Source organism: Hemitrygon akajei, chromosome 11 (assembly GCF_048418815.1).
Source record: "Hemitrygon akajei chromosome 11, sHemAka1.3, whole genome shotgun sequence".
Taxonomy (NCBI): Eukaryota; Metazoa; Chordata; class Chondrichthyes; order Myliobatiformes; family Dasyatidae; genus Hemitrygon; species Hemitrygon akajei.
The window spans coordinates 26,175,890-26,193,818 of record NC_133134.1 but is presented as its reverse complement, the minus strand read 5'-3'; the positions used below and the strand labels follow the sequence as shown (position 1 = coordinate 26,193,818).

Here is a 17,929-nt window from a genome sequence, read left to right as displayed (position 1 = left end):
TGCAAATGAATGTGGAAGTAAAGAAGATTACAGAATCAATAAGAGGAAGGATATGGAGATACTTTTAACATAAGGGTGAGAGTTTTAAAATTGAGATGCTACCTACCTGAGAGTTATTATGGGTCAGGAAGCTCATGTGATATGGGAACAGGGCTTGCTTTGATTTGGGACATAGGCAGCAATCTTTTGGTTGGTCTCAAGTTTGCAGAGGGTAGAGCAAATAAGGGCAGCCAGGAATGCATTGGAACAGAGGAGGGTTACACTAGTTTTAAACTGAGACTGATGCAGAGCCCAGCATATGTAAAATATTGGAGTTAGCACAGATCTATAGTGCAAAGCTCAACTCATTGTCACATCAGACATAGGGACAGGATTTGAAATTTACTTCACAAAATTAATGTAGTGTTATCTTAGGTTATATTTTTCTTTAATATTTGTCTTTGGGAATTTAAGATTATTTTCATACATTTCCATAGATGTTCATAAATGTGTTTCAGCTGCATTTCTTTTTTGATGTACAGTGTACGGTTCCAATTTTTTTCCAGCTTATTTACTGTTGTTTCACTTTGAGCAGTCAATGAAGTGTGAGAGAGCGAATATAACAGTGGAAGTGTGACATTGAAGGAAATACACATTAAAATAAAACTGCTATATATTAATAGGTTTCTATGCCTGGAACTTATTTAGATTTAATTAATGTTGATGTTATTTTATCCCTTGTCACATAAGGGACCAGTATTTACAGTTAGCAGCAAAAATGTTCCCACTAAGATCGAGTGATTTTGGTGAAAAGAACTTTCCTTTTTTAAAAATATGTGCAATGCTTAATATTTCACCTGTGGAAGAGTTTGCAGTTCCCACCTTGGTCTCATGGATCATTTCAGAACCCATAAACTTTGGGTCATCTTGATTCTGAGGCATTGCCTAAGAAAACAAGATTTCTTTTTAGCATAATCTGACATCTTGCTCAAAATACACCTGGCAAGAAATGAAAAGGCACTTTTACACAGGATTTAGAGGAAATTAATGAAGTCTGAGGAGTTGTAGTGGAGAATGGCTGTTTTATTACTTCAAGGAGAAGTGGAAGGGATTGTAAATGGTGCCAGCTGGCAGGGGATCATTAGACAGGGGATTTAAAACAATCTAAGTTGATTGCTTTGTTATGGGAGCCAGAGCTTGATCAGAAATGAGAAGAATAATGGCCAGATCTGTAATCTGGAGATAAGCAGACATGCTGGGCTGAGGGTTAGAAGAGGTGGAGAAAAAGAAAGGAAAAGGGGAATGACTGTTAGCCACAAGGAAGGGTTGATGGGTTGAGTTCGTGTCTGTTGACATGTGGGAGAATGGGTGCTGATATGGAGAGGGATCAGATATATATAGGTCACCAGGATGATAAGTGGGGCAACTGGGCAAGGATTGTGAACGGGGGCCAAGTCTAAGTCACTACCCAGTTGGGGTGTGGGTGAAAGTGAATTGCTAAGGAAACAATGGGTAAGTTAAGAGAGTTCTCTGTGAGTCAGATTCCCAGCACCAGCCTCCATTGGCAGGGACCAACACAGAACAGGTCTCCCTTTCATTGTCATGAAGCAAACCTCAGCAATGCTGTGAATACCTGCAATAAAAACTCAGGAGTTCCTGATTAACACGTTACGAATACTTGCATCCTGACTCATTTGTGTTTGTAAATGTCAGTGACAAGGAATATCTGAGTGAAAATTGTGGATATTATCCAAATTGCAATCCATTACTCTACATTTCACTTAGAAATTGTATCACATGAGTGAGTGAGGTTTCCGTTGGTCAGGGTTGACTGTGGATTTTGTGTCCTAGTTGTTTAGATACACCAGCCTGGACAGTACGATATGGAGAACAAGCTGCTGCCCATGTGGCAAGCTTCCCCTCTCCATGCACCTGATGAAGCCAAAGGAACAGCAAAGACTGGTACAGTTTGGCACCAGCAGCGTTGCAGGAGTTGCCAGTCAGCATTGAACTCAAAGTAGGACTGTGTTTGGATATCCATCTCCAGATTTATCCCTCGATGTTTACTCACAAAGTCGTCCCCATGAGTGGGTATAGCCGCAAGGCAGCAGAGGTTTGAGATCGGAGATTTTCTTCTCCGAGGGGAGCTGTTGACTAAGGCTAGTGAGCTCCATCTGCCTGAGGTGACTGGCCTTTTGGTTCTGCTGGGCTTAGTAGCTAAACCACACGTGAAGGCCAGGAGTTGGACTTGGTTGTCAGAGGCTACTTGAGGCACACACCATTGGGAGCATTTAAGAGGTAGTGGGAGCTTGTCCCCATTACCACCCCTTGACATAACAACCTTAAGGAAGTGGAACAAATCATGTTGCTTGTAGCAAGATCGTAATGTGGGAATATGGATTAGTGTAGGTAGACAGGAAGATTAACATGAATGTGATGGGCTGAAGGGCCTGTTTCTCGGCTATATAACTCTATTGCTAAAGTTCTGGTTCTGGTTGTGATTCCCCGTTTTAACATTTTTTAAGTTTGCCTCTAATTAGTTTATCTTTGCCATGCTGTTTCCCCCAGCTGTCGATTTGTGTCTTCCTGCTGTGGGAACATTGTTTTCAAGATTACCGGCCACCTGTAGCTTCTCACCTGCCTGAACTCCCTCTGCTTTCTCTGTTGCTACTTCATTTCAAAATTATCCCTGCTCTGAAGGTCAGACTCACTGCTGAATGGCCAGGTGTACTGAATTAACTTTTTTAACATGAAGAACATTACTATATATCATTTAAATATGAAACTTATTATTAATAGCCATGTCAGTTCATAGCATATTGTGAAAAAGCTGGTTTTAAAAGTTTGTAAGAGTACAGAGGATAGAGCAATTAATCTCTTACAAATTATTACCAAACGTGCTCTCACACCTGATCCAAATAATGTCAAGCCCTCTGCCTAAAAGTTCCAGACCTTAATCCTTTCTCTTTCAGTATTGTTGAATCTGAAAATTTCACTGGCAAAAATCTGTTGATCCTTTGAATCCTTCTGTATTTGCATTATAGCAGCTATACTGCTCCCAGACTCTTGCTTGTAATCTGTTCTTAGTGCAATGTGCCCCCAAGTTACAGAGGGGCTGCTTTCTGAGAAAATTGCACATATTAAATTTTTCCGTAATGCGCTGTTTTTCCCTGTTGAATGTTATATTATAAATGGCAGTGATTTCCTACAGAATATTTTCTCACAACAATGATGCCCCTGCATATACATAGTCTTTTGGCAAGGGAATTATGATGTTATTGTAGGAGAGAAAGGTTTTTTTGTTTTAATTGAGTAGAAATGGATGTTTCAAAAAGTGTAATTGCATTGATAGAAGAAATCCCTTTAACAAAAACAGAAAATGCTGGAGGAACTCAGCAGGTCAAGAAGCATCTATGGAGAGGAATAAACAGTTGACGTTTCATTTGGGCAGCAAAGGAATGGGAAAGAAGCCAAAACAAGGAGGTGGGCAGGGTTGGGGAGGGAGGATGAAGTGAGAAGCTGAGAGGTGATAGGTAGAAGAGGTAAAGGGCTGAAGAAGAAGGAAGCTAATAGAAGAGCAGAGTGGACCATGGGAGAAGGGGAAGTAGGAGGGCACCAGAGGGAGTTGATAGGCAGGTCGGAAGAAAAGAAGAGATAAGAGGGAAGCCAAAATGGAGAATGGTAAAGAGAGAAGGGAGGAAGGGGCAGAATGTAGCAGAATTTAGAGAAATTGGTGTTGCTGGAGTCAGGTTGGAGGCTACCCAGCCGGAATATGAGGTGTTGCTCCTCTAACCTGAGAGTGGCCTCTTGGCAGTAGAGGAGAGTTTGGAATACAAAGTAGAATTTAAATGGGTGGCCACTTAGAAAGCCTGACTTTTGGGAACTACTTAAATCCCTTTAAGTAGTTCGCAGCAATATGCAATTGTTGTCCTTAGTAAACTAGTTCAATCTTTTTACATTTTACACAAGTTCAGTAAGAGCAATTTTTTATTGTGCATATCAAATTCTTTGGTATTTGATTTGTGAATTCTTTAAAGGTGAATCTCGGTTTCCTGAAATACTGTATGTGAAAGTACAGTGTACACTGTACTTTTACATTTGGAAAACCCTGTACTCCTGGGTCATAATGCACTACTTATTGCTTCCAAATCCCATCTTTTCCACTTGTTTCTACCACATATCTGTGATACCATTCTCAGTACTTTCTCACCCTTGCTCATTGGCCAGTTACACCTGGGATCCATCCACCCAATGAATGAAAAACCACTTTTCCAGTTTCTAAACATTTGACTATGTCACAGGTCTTATATTTACAAAGACCAAGACATCAGCATCTCTCTGCCCCTAAACAGCACATGAACACATGCCAATTCTTCAGCTTCCTAGGACCCCTTTGCCAAGTCTATACATTCAAAACAATGCCTCTCATTGTCCTCAGAGTTATTAAATGGTTTCACCCACTGTAATCTCAAATACATTTGAAGCTAACTTCCTGTATTTCTTAGATTTTCAAAACAGACAAAGGGAAGTAGGTATAATCTGGGTAGATGCTAAATAATCAAAGCTATTAATTTATAACCTGCATTAAATATGGAAGTATTTTATGATACAAATTCAAAAATACAATAAAAATACATTAATTGCAGTAAGAATATTAGCATATAGGTTGCCCGTTAATCAGTGATCCTGATAATACATTCTGCAGTATATCACACAAAGTAATATGTTTCTGCATTTGCTAACAAAAGTATCATCAAAAGTTTTAAATATTCATCAGATCTTTGTAAGATTCTATAAGACCTACATCTTATGGTCTTAGAGAGGGATAATAAATCAGCCATGATAGAATGGCAGAGCAGATTTGATGGGATGAGTGGCCTAATTCTGCTCCCATGTCTTATGGTCAGATTTCACACTTTCAATGACTGACTAGTTATAATTGCAAAGGATAGGCATGTCATTCACTTCAAGGTTGAAATTAATATCCCCTGGCAATCTGTGATATAATTTTATCAAACCATGCTCTGAATTCACTTGCCTGAATTTATAAACTATGGCCTTGAAATGACAGGGATTTGGCTTAAGCAGTGGAATAATCTATTTGTGCATTGCATTGTGCCATGCTTCTGGCCTCAGAATACAGTGAATTGTTGACTTACTGTGAGGAGAAAGGGAATAATCCATTTATTTCTGGTTGATTTTGTAAGAATAGATATTCTGCTCACATTCATCAGTGTCACCAGTTCATCAGGTACGAGAAAGGATAGAAAATCAGTCCCAGGTTAGACCATTGGGAATTCACAAAGTACATTTGTCCAGGAATTTTTGACTAAGGACCAGTGAGAATCAGGGGCGTTATATTGCGACAATGTACGAGTGCTATTTAACCTTCAAAACTTAGATAACGGTAATGAAAAATTTCTTTGTGTTTTCTACCACTTAACCCATGTGTTATCTTGGCATCTGAACATTATTTAAGAGAAATGACTTTCAGTTTCTCAACAATGCATGTTCTGGTGCTTTGCAAGTGATATTAGACTTTTACAGTTTTTTTTTGATTTGCGATTTATTTATTCAGGTATGCAGAATTTTACTTCATATTTTACATCAGTTTTGGTTCCTCTGTTTTCTCTTTTTCCGTTTAACTACCTACTTTGTGAGAATTTCAAAAAATCCCTGCTGGGACAGTACTCCTCTTTCACAAAGTATATCAGGGAAAGATGAGATATTTGCAAAGTAATCAACAGAGCAGGATCACTCTCTTTCTCCAACAGATCATACAGGTGCATGGTTGCCCAATCTGCTGCACCCACTGACCTTTTATATCTCAGGTTAGAGACAATTTTATCAGGTGTACTTTCCCATGCAGCATTGTCACTGTTTGGGATTGTAACTGCAATTTGCATATCTTGTTGTGAAAATACATGTATTATTAAGGTGTTGGAAATTTAAGGAATATGTTTTTTTCAATGGCACCTCTTTAAATCTTTGAATTTTCCTTGCAGGAGGGCAGAACAGCAGGTGCATAGAAACATCATTCTGTCCAAGTAGCGCGTGCACTTTCTTAGAATTGTATTATTGTTCCTTCATGTCTCTGTATCAAAATCCTGGAACCCTATCTGAGAAGATTGTGGAAATGTTTTTACCACCTTCTCAAAAGTACATAGAGATGGGCAATATATTTTACTCAAGCCAAACTTACAGGCTGTGAGGTTTACTTATGCTCCTCTTACATCATGTGCATGTGGTAACGTGCACTGATGAAACCAGGACTTCAGAAACCTCATGACCTCAGCATAGATAATTGGGTTTTTGGATTAAATTCCTTCTCACAGCACACATCAGTGTTACAACACATGAAAGAATTTGGTTTGGTTGCAAAAAGTCTAGGAAGTCCTAAAGTGATTAAAAAGAAAATGGATAAGGATGGGGCATGTTAATTGTAATAGGAATAGGAATGATGGGGTTAAGAGCTGCTGAGAAATGAAGAAAACAAGCTACTGGTGGAGGATAAGTAAATAGCAGAGATAATGGTCAATGATTTGACATGGCAGGGTGCCTACCTATACCTGCTGTTAGTTAGATTTGTCCTTCCTCATTTAGGATTTGAATAGTTTTGTGTGGTAAATTACCAAAAGTACAAGCAGATTACCAAGAGGGAAATAATGCACTGTGTACCTGATTACACAGGGAAAGTAGCTGTGAAACATCACAATCAGTTGGATTGAAGGATTGTAAAATTAATAGCACAAAGACCATGAAAGAAGTGCAAATTGGAGAACAACCAGGAAAAAAATATCTGGAAGGAAAAAGACTGGAAGAAAAATAATTACTTTCTTTATAAACTCTTCAACACAAATTGAAATGTGAAGGAATAAGATGCCACACCCCTCAAGGCAGAAGATGGTTGTCAGGCAATATCTGTGGAAAGAGAAACAAAGGTAATATTTCTGGTTGATGACCTCTCATTAGAATTGCAGTTAACATCACAGAGTAGATTATTATTTAAACAAATGACTGTATATAAAATCCAGTCTACACAAGGATCTCGAGGAAAAAGTGGAGAATGATTATAATTTATGCCACTTTGAAGTTCTGGGAGAGGGTGCTAAAAAGATAAAAATGCCAGGATTTAAGGGAAAATGTAAATAGTAATAAATTTGTCAGCTTCTTTAAAACCAAAAGATAAAAATGATTTCATCAACCAATTGACAAATCTTCAAATAGGCTTTTGATGTTGATGTTAGCTGTAAAAGAGGCATATATTATTCAAGGACTGACCAAAAAATCTACTAAATTCTTGGAAGCAGGCAACTGAAAGCCTTAAAATTGATTTTTATAATTTATTTCTCTACTGGATGTGGAAGTCATTGTCTAGGCCAGCATTTCAACCACAACCCACCCAACAAACAGCTCTCTCCAAAAGCTCCCTTCTAGGAAGTGTTATAGGGCTATTAAAGCAAAAATTTCACGCCAGCTTAAAAATTTCTTCCCCCAGACAGTTCACCTGATCAACCATTCTAGTTAGCCTCCCCGACCCCCTTTCTCTTACTACTTCAGTCACTGCATTGCACTGTAAACACTTGAAAAGCACCTTTTATATTGTGAATACATGCTGGTATTTATGTTCTTATGCATATATTATTCCATATCTGTACTTCTAACTTTATTTTTAAGTGTTTCTTATTCCTTGTATGTTATTTTTTATATGTTGAAGGTAGTTTTTTCTCTTATTTCTCGTCAACTCATTCCTAACACGGGCCATCAGTTAATTAGGGCAGCTGCTTATTTGGGCCAAATTTAAAAGAACAAAAACTAATCAAGAAAATAGCCAAGATTCCTTTTGTTTATTTGGGACACTATGCACTTAATTAGGGCAGGAGACTGTTGCCAAACAGTTTCTTACCCCCAGGGTTCTGAAATAGGTGGCCGAAGAGATTTTGGAGGCATTACTTATGATATTTCATAAATGACTAGATTCTGGCATGGTTCTAGAGGACTGGAAAATTGCAAATGTCACTCCACTCTTTAAAAGGGAGGGAGGCAGGAGAAAGGAAATTGTAGGTCAGTTAGCCTGACTTCAGTGGTTGGGAAGATGTTGGAGTTGATTGTTAAGGATGAGATCTCTGGGTGTTTGGAGCACATGATAAAATAGGCCAAAGTCAGCATGGTTACCTTAAGGGGAAATCTTGCCTAACAAATCCTTTGAAATTCTTTGAGGAAATAACAAGCAGGATAGGCAAAGGAGAATCAGTGGATGTTGTGTACTTGGATATTCAGAAGGCCTTTGACAAGGTGCCACACATAAGGCTGCTTAACAAGTTAAAAGCCTGTGGTATTACAGGAAAGATACTTGCATGGATAGAATGTTGGCTGATTGGCAGGAGGCAAAGAGTGATAATAAAGGGGGCCTTGTTGACTGCCAGTGACTAATGGTGTCTGCAGAGGTTGGTGTTGCGACCGTTTCTTTTGATCTTCTATGTCAATGATTTGGATGATGTAATTGATGGGTTCGTCACCAAGCTTGTGGATGAATTAAATATGGGTGGAGGGGTAGGTAGTGTTGAGGAAGCAGGGCTGCTGCAGAAGGATTTAGGTAGGTGAAGAGAATGGGCAAAGAAGTAGCAGATGGAATAGTGTTGGGAAGTGTATGGTCATGCACTTGGTAGAAGGAACAAAAGCACATGCTATTTTCTAAACAGACAGAAAATTCAAAATTCTGAGGCGTAAAGCAACTTTGGAGTCCTCGTGCAGGAATCCCTAAAGGTTAACTTATAGATTGAGTCCATGCCGAAGAAGGTAAATGCAATGTTAGCATTCATTTTGCAAGGATTAGAACATAAACGTAAGGATGTAATTGTGAGGCTTTATAAGACACTAGCCTTACTTGGAGTATTATGAGCAGTTTGGGCCTCTTATCTATAAAAGGATGTGCTGACATTGGAGAGGTTCAGAGGAGGTTTTCAAGAAAGATTCTAGGAGCAAAATATTTATAGTATGAGGGGTGTTTGATAGCTCCGGACTTGTACTCACTGGAATTCAAAAGAATAAGGGAGATCTCATTGAACCCTATTGAATGCTGAAAGACATAGATAGGGAGGATGTGGAGAGAATGTTTCCCAACATGGGAGAGTCTAGAACCAGAGGGCACAACCTCAAAAGAAGGACATCCATTTAGAATGGAGATGAGGATGAATTTCTTAAGCCAGGAGGTAGTGAATCTATGGTATTCATTGCCACAGGTGGTTCTGGAGGCCAAGTCATTGGGTGTATATAAGACAAAGGTGGATAGGACCTTGATTAGTCAGGGTGTGAAGGTTACAGGGAGAAAACAGGAGAATGGGGTTGCAAAGAAAATTGGATCAGCCATGATGAAATGGCAGAGCAGACTTGATGGGCTAGCTATGCCAGCCGGTGGTGTAGTGACATCGGCATTGGACTTCAGGATGAGTGGTTCTGGGTTCGAGTCTGGCTGGCTCCTTGCATGCTTTCCATCTGTGCTGGATTGAGTGTCAAGCTAGCAACTTAGCCTCATAAAACAGACAAATGCTAAAGATTCAGCAAGGTTGCCACCTGATGCACCAGTAAGGTGCAGGAGGATATTATTATTATGGTCTAACTAGTGTCATTTGCATGGTCATGAGACACTTCACTGAGCTTAGAGCAAACAGTTTTTAGCTAACGTTAGTTGCGAGTGTTTCTGTTCAAAATACAGTGAGCCTGATACGTGGTGAGAAATAAGCAGTAAGACAATTTAGAACCACTTCACTCATTGCGTTTCCAAGCATTCAGTCCTGGAGATGCCAGAAAGGACCAAGACTGAAAATGTAACATTTCACTACTTCAACGAGTTAGGAACTATGAAAACATAAGCATCTTGAATGTTATAATGAAAATGAAGATTTGGAGGATGCAATCATTGAAAGCATTGTACGAAGCAGTCCACTATATACTAAGTGTCTGCATTGATTTTGTGCATTTGCAGACAATAAAAGGAATGTAGTAGCATACAGGTCCACTGAATGAATCCTTCTGTTGATAAAAATTAGGAAAGAATACACAGTTTTATCATACTGTAGTAGTATTGATGGTGTTCTAACTTGTTCTGTATTTCATTTAAATGCATAACTTCTTACTCATTTAAAAGGTAGTTTGTATGTTTTTTACCTCTTTAACTATTAACATGAAACTACGGCTAATTGGGCAGTGGCTTAACTGGGCCGAAATGTTCTGGTCCCAATGTGACCCAATAAACCGGAATCTGCTGTATATGTAAATGTTATATGACAAATGAACTTGATCCAAGATCTTTGATTTATTACCTGCTGTATTCCTAACTGCCCACTGCAGAAATAATGTTGACATTGTGTGACTTGCATGGTTCACAAGCTGACCTTGCAGTACAGCAGGCTGAATTTCAGCTACAGTGTTCAGATGATGGAGGATTCCTGTTTGTGCTGGAACACAGTGACATCAGCCAGTAGTTGCTGCATTAACATTGGATCAATGAGAGTGTCTCAGGTATTATCAGATGATCCGTGTCACCATGTTGGCTCTTGTGTCCAGAAACAAGTTAGAACTTACCAAGTGGCTTACCAAAGTCCTGCTCTGGTCCCTTTGTGACCATATTGTCCTAAAATAGAGGGTTGTGTTGTACCAGTCTGGAAACAAGCAGGCAACTGTGATAGAGCAGGCCATGAGGTTGCTTCTGTATTGACTGCTTCTTCAGCATGGATTTGTTCTATCAGTGCAAAAAATATGACCGGCTGCTTCTATCCAATGTACGTTAGCAGCTTGTTTCTCCTCACTATGCCTGGATGCCTGGAGTTACACAGGCAATGATGGGGCATAAAGTAGATGATGGGTAGACAACCGTGGCGGACAAGGGAAGCTTAAGGACTGCATAAAAGCCAAGGAAAGGGCATATAATGTAACAAAAGTGAGTGGGAAGTTGGATGATTGGGAAGTTTATAAAATCCAACAAAAAGTAAATAAAAAAGTCATAAGAAGGGAAAGGATGAAATATGCAAGCAAACTAGCCAATATAAAGAGGATACTAAATGTTTTTTTTCAGTTTATATAAAGAGTAAATGGGAGGTGAGAGTTGGTATTGGACCACTGGAAAATGATGCTGGTGAAGTAGTAATGGGGGACAAAGAAATAGCAGATGAAGTTAATAAGTACTTTGCATCACTCTCCACTGTGGAAGACACTAACTGTGTGCCAGAGGTCCATGAGAGTCAGGGAGCAGGAGTGAATGCCATTGCTATTACAAAGAAAAAAGTGCTAGGCAAACTCAAAAGTCTTAAGGTGGATAAGTCATCTGGACCAGATGGACTACGTCCCAGAGTTCTGAAAGGAGTTGCTGAAGAGATAGCAGATGCATTGGTTATGATCTTACAAGAATCACTTGATTCTGGCATGGTTCTGGAGAACTGAAAGATTGCAAATATCACTCCACTCTTTAGAAGGGAGGAAGGCAAAAGAAAGGAAATTATAGGCCAGTTAGCCTAACCTCAGTGGTTGGGAAAGGGTTGCATCCATTATTAAGGATGAGCTGTCGGGGTACTTCAGAATCAGGTTTATAATCACCGGTATGTGACGTGAAATTTGTTAACTTAGCAGCAGCAGTTCAATGCAACACATAATCTAGCAGAGGAAAAAAAAAAAATAATGAAAATAATAATAAATAAACAAGTAAATAAATTACGTATATTTAACAGATTTTTTTAAATGTGCAAAAACAGAAATATTGTATATTTTTAAAAAAGTGAGGTAGTGTCCAAAGATTAAATGTCCATTTAGGAATCGGATGGCAGAGGGGAAAAGCTGTTCCTGAATCACTGAGTGTGTGCCTTCAGGCTTCTGTACCTCCTACCTGATGGTAACAGTGAGAAAAGGGCATGCCCTGGGTGGTAGAAACATAAAAACATAGAAAATCTACAGCACAATACAGGCCCTTCAGCCCACAAAACTGTGCCCAACATGTCCTTACCTTAGAACTGCCTAGGCTTACCCATAGCCCTCTATTTTTCTAGGCTTCATGTACCTATCCAGGAGTCTCTTAAAAGACCCTATATAGTGTCCGCCTCCACCGGCAGCCCATTCCATGCACTCACCACTCTCTGAGTAAAAAACTTGCCCCTGACGTCTCCTCTGTACCTACTTCCAAGCACCTTAAAACTATGCCCTCTCGTGCTAGCCATTTCAGCCCTGGGAAAAAACCTCTGACTATCCACATGATCATTGCCTTTCATCATCTTGTACACCTCTCTCAAGCCACCTCTCATCCTCCATTGCTCTAATGAGAAAAGGCTGAGTTCACTCAACTTATTCTCATGCCTGCTCCTCGATCCAGGCAACATCCTTGTAAGTCTCCTCTGCACCCTCTCTATGGTTTCCATGTCCTTCCTGTAGTGAGGCAACCAGAATTGAGCACAGTACTCCAAGTGGATTCTGACCAGGGTCCTATATAGCTGCAATATTACCTCTCAGCTCCTAAACTCAATCCCACGATTGATGAAGGCCAATGCACCATATGCCTTCTTAACCACAGAGTCAACCTGCGTAGCACCTTTTGTGTGCCTTATGGACTCGGACCCCAAGATCACTCTTAGAGGTCCTTAATAATGGATGCTGCCTTTCTGAGACACTGCTCCCTAAAGATATCCTGGGTACTCGTAGGCTAGTACCCAAGGTGGAGTTGACCAAGTTTACAAACTTCTGCAGCTTTTTTCGGTCCTGTGCAGTCACCCCTCCATACCAGATAGTGATTTAGCCTGTCAGAATGCTCTCCATGGTACAACTATAGAAATTTTTGAGTGTATTTGTTGACATGCCAAATCTCTTCAAACTCCTAATAATGTGTAGCTGCTGTCTTGCGTTCTATATCGATATGTTGGAACCAGGTTAGATCCTCAGGCATCATGACATCCAGGAACTTGAAGCTGCACTCTCTCTCCACTTCTGATCCCTCTATGAGGATTGGTATGTGTTCCTTTGTCTTACCCTTCCTGAAGTCCACAATCAGCTCTTTCGTCTTACTGACGTTGAGTGCCAGGTTGTTGCTGTGGCACTATTCCACTAGTTGGCTTATCTCACTCCTGTATGCTCTCTCATCACCACCTGAGTTTCTACCAACAATGGTTGTATCGTCAGCAAATTTATAGATGGTATTTGGTTATGCCTAGCCACATGTGTATACAGAGAATAGAGCTGTGGGCTAAGCACACACCCCTGAGGTGCGCCAGTGTTGATTATCAGCGAGGAGGATATGTTATCACCAATCCGCACAGATTGTGGATTTCCGGTTAGGAAGTCGAGGACAGCTAATAACAATAATAAATTGAAGACTAATAATAACGTAAGTCAAAGTCAGCAAGATTTCTGTAAAGGGAAATCTTGCCTGACAGATTTCTTCGAGGAAGTAACAAGCAGAATGGATAGAGGAGAAGCAGTGGATGTCTTTACCTGGACTTTCAGAGGCATTTGAGAACATGCCACACATGAGGTTGTTTAACAATATAAAATCCCATGGCCCTACAGGAAAGATACTTTCAATATTAGAAGAATGGCTAAAAGGCAGGAGGCAGCAAATGAGAATAAAGGGGAACTTTTTTGGTTGGCTGCCAGTGACTAGTGGTGTTCCTTAGGGGTCAGAATTGGGACCACTACTTTTCATGTTGTTTGTCAGAAATTTAGATAATGGAATTGATGGCTTTGTGACAAAGTTTACAGATGGTATGAAGATAGGTGGAGGGGTAGATAGTGCTGAGGCAGCAATGTGGTTACAGAAGGATTTAGACAAATTAGAAGAATGGGCAAAAAAAGTGGTAGAATAAATACAGTGTTGGGAAATGTATGATAATGCATTTTGGTAAAAGGAGCAACAGGGCAGACAATTATCTAAATGGGGAGAAAATTATAACTTGCAAAGGGACTTGGGAGTCCTCATGCAAGATTCCCAGAATGTTGATTTACAGGTTGAGTCTGTGGTAAGGAAGGCAAATGCAATGTTGGCATTCATTTTAAGGGGAATAGAATATAAAAACAAGGAGATAATGCTGAGGCTTTATAAAACACTAGTTAGGCCGCACTTGGAGTATTGTCAACAGTTTTGGGCCCCGTATCTCAGAAAAGGTGTCATTGGAATGAGTCCAGAGGAAGTTTATGAGGATGATTCTGGGAATGAAGGGATTAACATATGAGGAGTGTTTGACTCCTGTGGGTCTGTACACTAATTGGATTTTAGAAGAATCCAGGGGCAGGGGGATGTCATTGAAACCTACCAAATGTTGAAAGGACTGGATAAGGTGGATGTGGAGAGGATGTTTCCTGTGGTGGGGGTATCCAGAACTAGAGGGCACAGCCTGAAAATTGAGGGCTGACTCTTTAGAACAGTGGTAAGGAGGAATTTTTTTAGCCAGAGAGTAGTGAATCTGTTGGATGTTCTGGAACAGACAGCTGTGGAGGCCAGCACTGTGGATATATTTAAAGCAAAATTTGACAGTTTCCTGATTGGTCTGGGCATCAAAGGTTATGGTAAGAAGGCAGGTATATGGGGCTGAATGGGATCCAGGATCAACCATGATGGAACAGAGGAGCAGACTTGACGAGTTGAATGGCCCAATTCTGCTCCTATGACTTGTGGTCTTATAACTATGCTCCTAAATTCAATTGAGGTAAATTAAATAACACAGATAATGCACAACAGAAACACATTGGCATTTGGTGCTTAGCTAACATCCAGGTATTATTTTTGGCTGCTAGACTTAATATCTCTGTCTCTGTCCTAATAGTGTGAATTTACAATTGAGGATTTATAACCTTAAGGATCTATGGCGTAATAGCAAAGTATTCATAAATCAAATGTCTTCTAAATTGAGGAATACCCTGTGTAACATGCTACATTCAGTAACAGACAACAATTTAAACAATTTCTTCAGTGACTCATCATGTGGCAGATTTTATGCAGGTCATTTTAACTTCAAAATTAGTTGGTTTGGTTTGGTAGGAACTTAAATGCTTAAATTCTTAAACAGGACCCGTGTTGTCTCAAACCATACCTACCTTTGGTTGTAACGGAAGGTGAACAAGTAGCAGTTGACCAACATGCACTCAAAAGGGAGGGTAGGTAATTGAAATCTTTTGAGGGAGGTTGCATGCCTTCATGTTAATATGTTTTCCAGTTTTAGACTGGGTTGGCTGAGCTTTGGGGATCTCAGCAGATAATAGAACAAAATGGCTGCATTAGAAACACAAATACCCTTTGAACCACGAGAAGTAGGTCTCTTGCACTTCTACAATCTCATCTGACCATCTCTACAATGCCCACATGCCAGGACTTGCCTCTCTCTGTGTTGTCACTCTATTCATGATGCCCAGTAAGCCCATCTGCTTCTGTTCCAAATCCTTCCTCAGCCGATGGGCAACCAAGCCTTTCAGTTTAACTGGGTTCATGGCAGGGAATGTACTAGTTAAACATCAGCGTTAAGGGAACCCTTGTTTCCAGATTTCCCCAGTGTAATTCCTGCCTCTAGCTGTAATACCTGTTCTGGTGCATTTGAGGGACCAGCACTGTGTTTTGAAATGAAAGCAGGCCATTTTAGAGCTTTGATATCACTTTAATTTCATATTGTTCATTTGAACATGTTGCTGTTAGGTAGAATGCTCAATTGCATAAAACAGAGATGATATTGAGATGCAGAGCCATTTGGTGAAACAAAATATGCAAAGTTAAACAATCATTAGTCCTTTCCATTTGTATTATTTTTGTGTTGAGAGAAGATAATGCAAAACCTTTAAACTGTCTTCAACACTGCATGTTGATTTTCATTATCTTGAATATGACGGTATACTATTGCAGAATGTAGATCATTACAAAGTGCAGACTGTTGTTCTCGATAACAGCATGTTTTTTCTGCTATAAAGTGATAAATTATCTGGTTCCCTTGTGCACAGCTTCTCTGTGATTGAAGACGCAGTTTCGGTGCTTTTACGAAGCATGTAATTGAGTAACAAAATAGTATCTCTATCAGCACCTACATGACTATTCACCATTTGATTTTGTGTCATGGCAGGTTTACATCCGGATCAAAGATGATGAATGGAATGTGTACAGGAGATACACTGAATTCAGAGCACTTCACAATAGACTACGGACCAAATTCCCTACAGTGAACACTTTTCATTTCCCACCGAAAAAAGCTATTGGAAACAAGGTACTTAATAGATTTTGTGGAAATGTGCACATTTTGCCATTATGAAAAGAACATTGCTGATTTTCTAATTTTTGAAATATCATTAATGTATATCTGCTCTGATCGTAACTTTTCCAATATAGCCTAAACTCAAAGGTGCAGCAATCTTAGATGGAAATGAGACTAACTGACCAAATAGAAATAGAGAGATAATTGCTTGCTATAAAAATTATCTTTGAATGCTGTCTTGGTGTATTACCTTCTTCTGCTCCTTGAAGACTTGCACATTCAAACTTTCATTTTCATTTTGCCAAGAAACTGTCCACGGTAATGCATTTCAAATCATAGTCAGGGACTTTAATCAAGCTTGCTTAAAGAAATCTCTGCCCAATTATCATCATCAGCATATAACCTGCAGCACCAGGGGTTCTAGCATATTAGACCGCTGCTATACTATGATTAGGAGTGCCTACCATTCCATGCCTAGACCCCATTTCGGGAAGTCTGATCATTTGGCTGTGCTTCTCTTGCCTGTATACAGGCAGAGGCCAAAGAGCAAGTTTCAGTAAGGTGAACCCAGTGGAAAGCATCTGGCCCAGGTGAGGTACCTGGAAGGGGACCAAAGGTCTGTGTTGATCAACTGGCTGGAGTGTTCACTGAGATCTTTAACCTCGTGTTTGGCAGTCTGAGGTACCCACCTGCTTCAAGCAGGCTTCAGTTATACCGGTTGCTAAGAAGAACGTGATAACCTGTCTCAATAACTATCATCCAGTAGCAATTACGTCCACTGTGATGAAATACTTTGAGAGGTTGGTGATGAAACATATCAATTCCTGTCTAAGAAGGGACCTGGCTCTGCTCCAGGTCCACAGCAGATGCAATTTCATTGGCTGTTCACTCAGCTTTGTCCTACTTTGGTTGGTGTGCTGTTTGGAGTAGTACTTGCAGGCAGTGTTATTCCAATTGACTCCCTTATCCTGCCGTGTTACAGATGCCTCAAAATTTGGGAGTTGATGTTGAAAAAAGACAAATTGCTGTAATCTATTTTCTAGATATGTACCATTTATGGCAGGCTTGGGAATAAGTTCCAAGGGCAGGAAACCAATAAAGTGGATACTTGGTCCTCGAAGGTATAAACTTTGTGAGTGTTGTTGGATTCAGGACATAACAGTCCTGAATTGTAGGTGTTGGCTGAAATTATTTATGCCTTTTGCAGTAGGCAGATGTCTTTAGGTTCTATCTCTCTCTTATCTTAAAATAGTAGAGCTACAGATATGAGACTATTCAAAACTGGTCTAAGTAACGAGTTGCAATCAATTTGCCTAAACACCTGCTGATTTTGCATTCAAGTTTATATTATCAAATTCCTCTAAGTTTCCTTGTTAATAAGCTGTCTAAGCAAACTCCTGTGATGTCCATTACCACCTCAGTCCCGTGATCTTTTAACCTCTATGCCTTGCTAATATATTCCATATATAGCTTAATTTCCTTATTACCTGCTTCCCACTCTGTTTCTTGGGATTTATTTACCCTTTCGCTTAGCCATGCAGGGATAATTACTTAGTGACAGGAAAGAACTGTACATCTTTACGGTCGTACTACTTCTTCTGAACAATGAAACTCCTTCAATCCCAGACTGCAAAGTAATTTAATTATCACGTATTTTGATAATAGCTTAAAATCTTGAAGCTTCGTGTCACTATATTTCCAAAGGAAAGTTAAATACTTATTTTACCTACTGTTCCTTTGCT

At 39.8% G+C, this 17,929-nt stretch overlaps 1 protein-coding gene across 2 annotated transcripts in view; it reads left to right on the top strand.

Annotated features, from left to right (window-relative positions):
* Positions 1-17,929, top strand: part of snx29 (sorting nexin 29) — a 542,857-nt gene that overhangs the window by 421,194 nt on the left and 103,734 nt on the right. For both annotated transcript variants that reach the window (XM_073060488.1, XM_073060489.1), the window contains exon 19: positions 16,059-16,199. In XM_073060488.1, the coding sequence (XP_072916589.1) occupies positions 16,059-16,199 (141 nt within the window). The remainder of the gene's footprint in view (positions 1-16,058; positions 16,200-17,929) is intronic.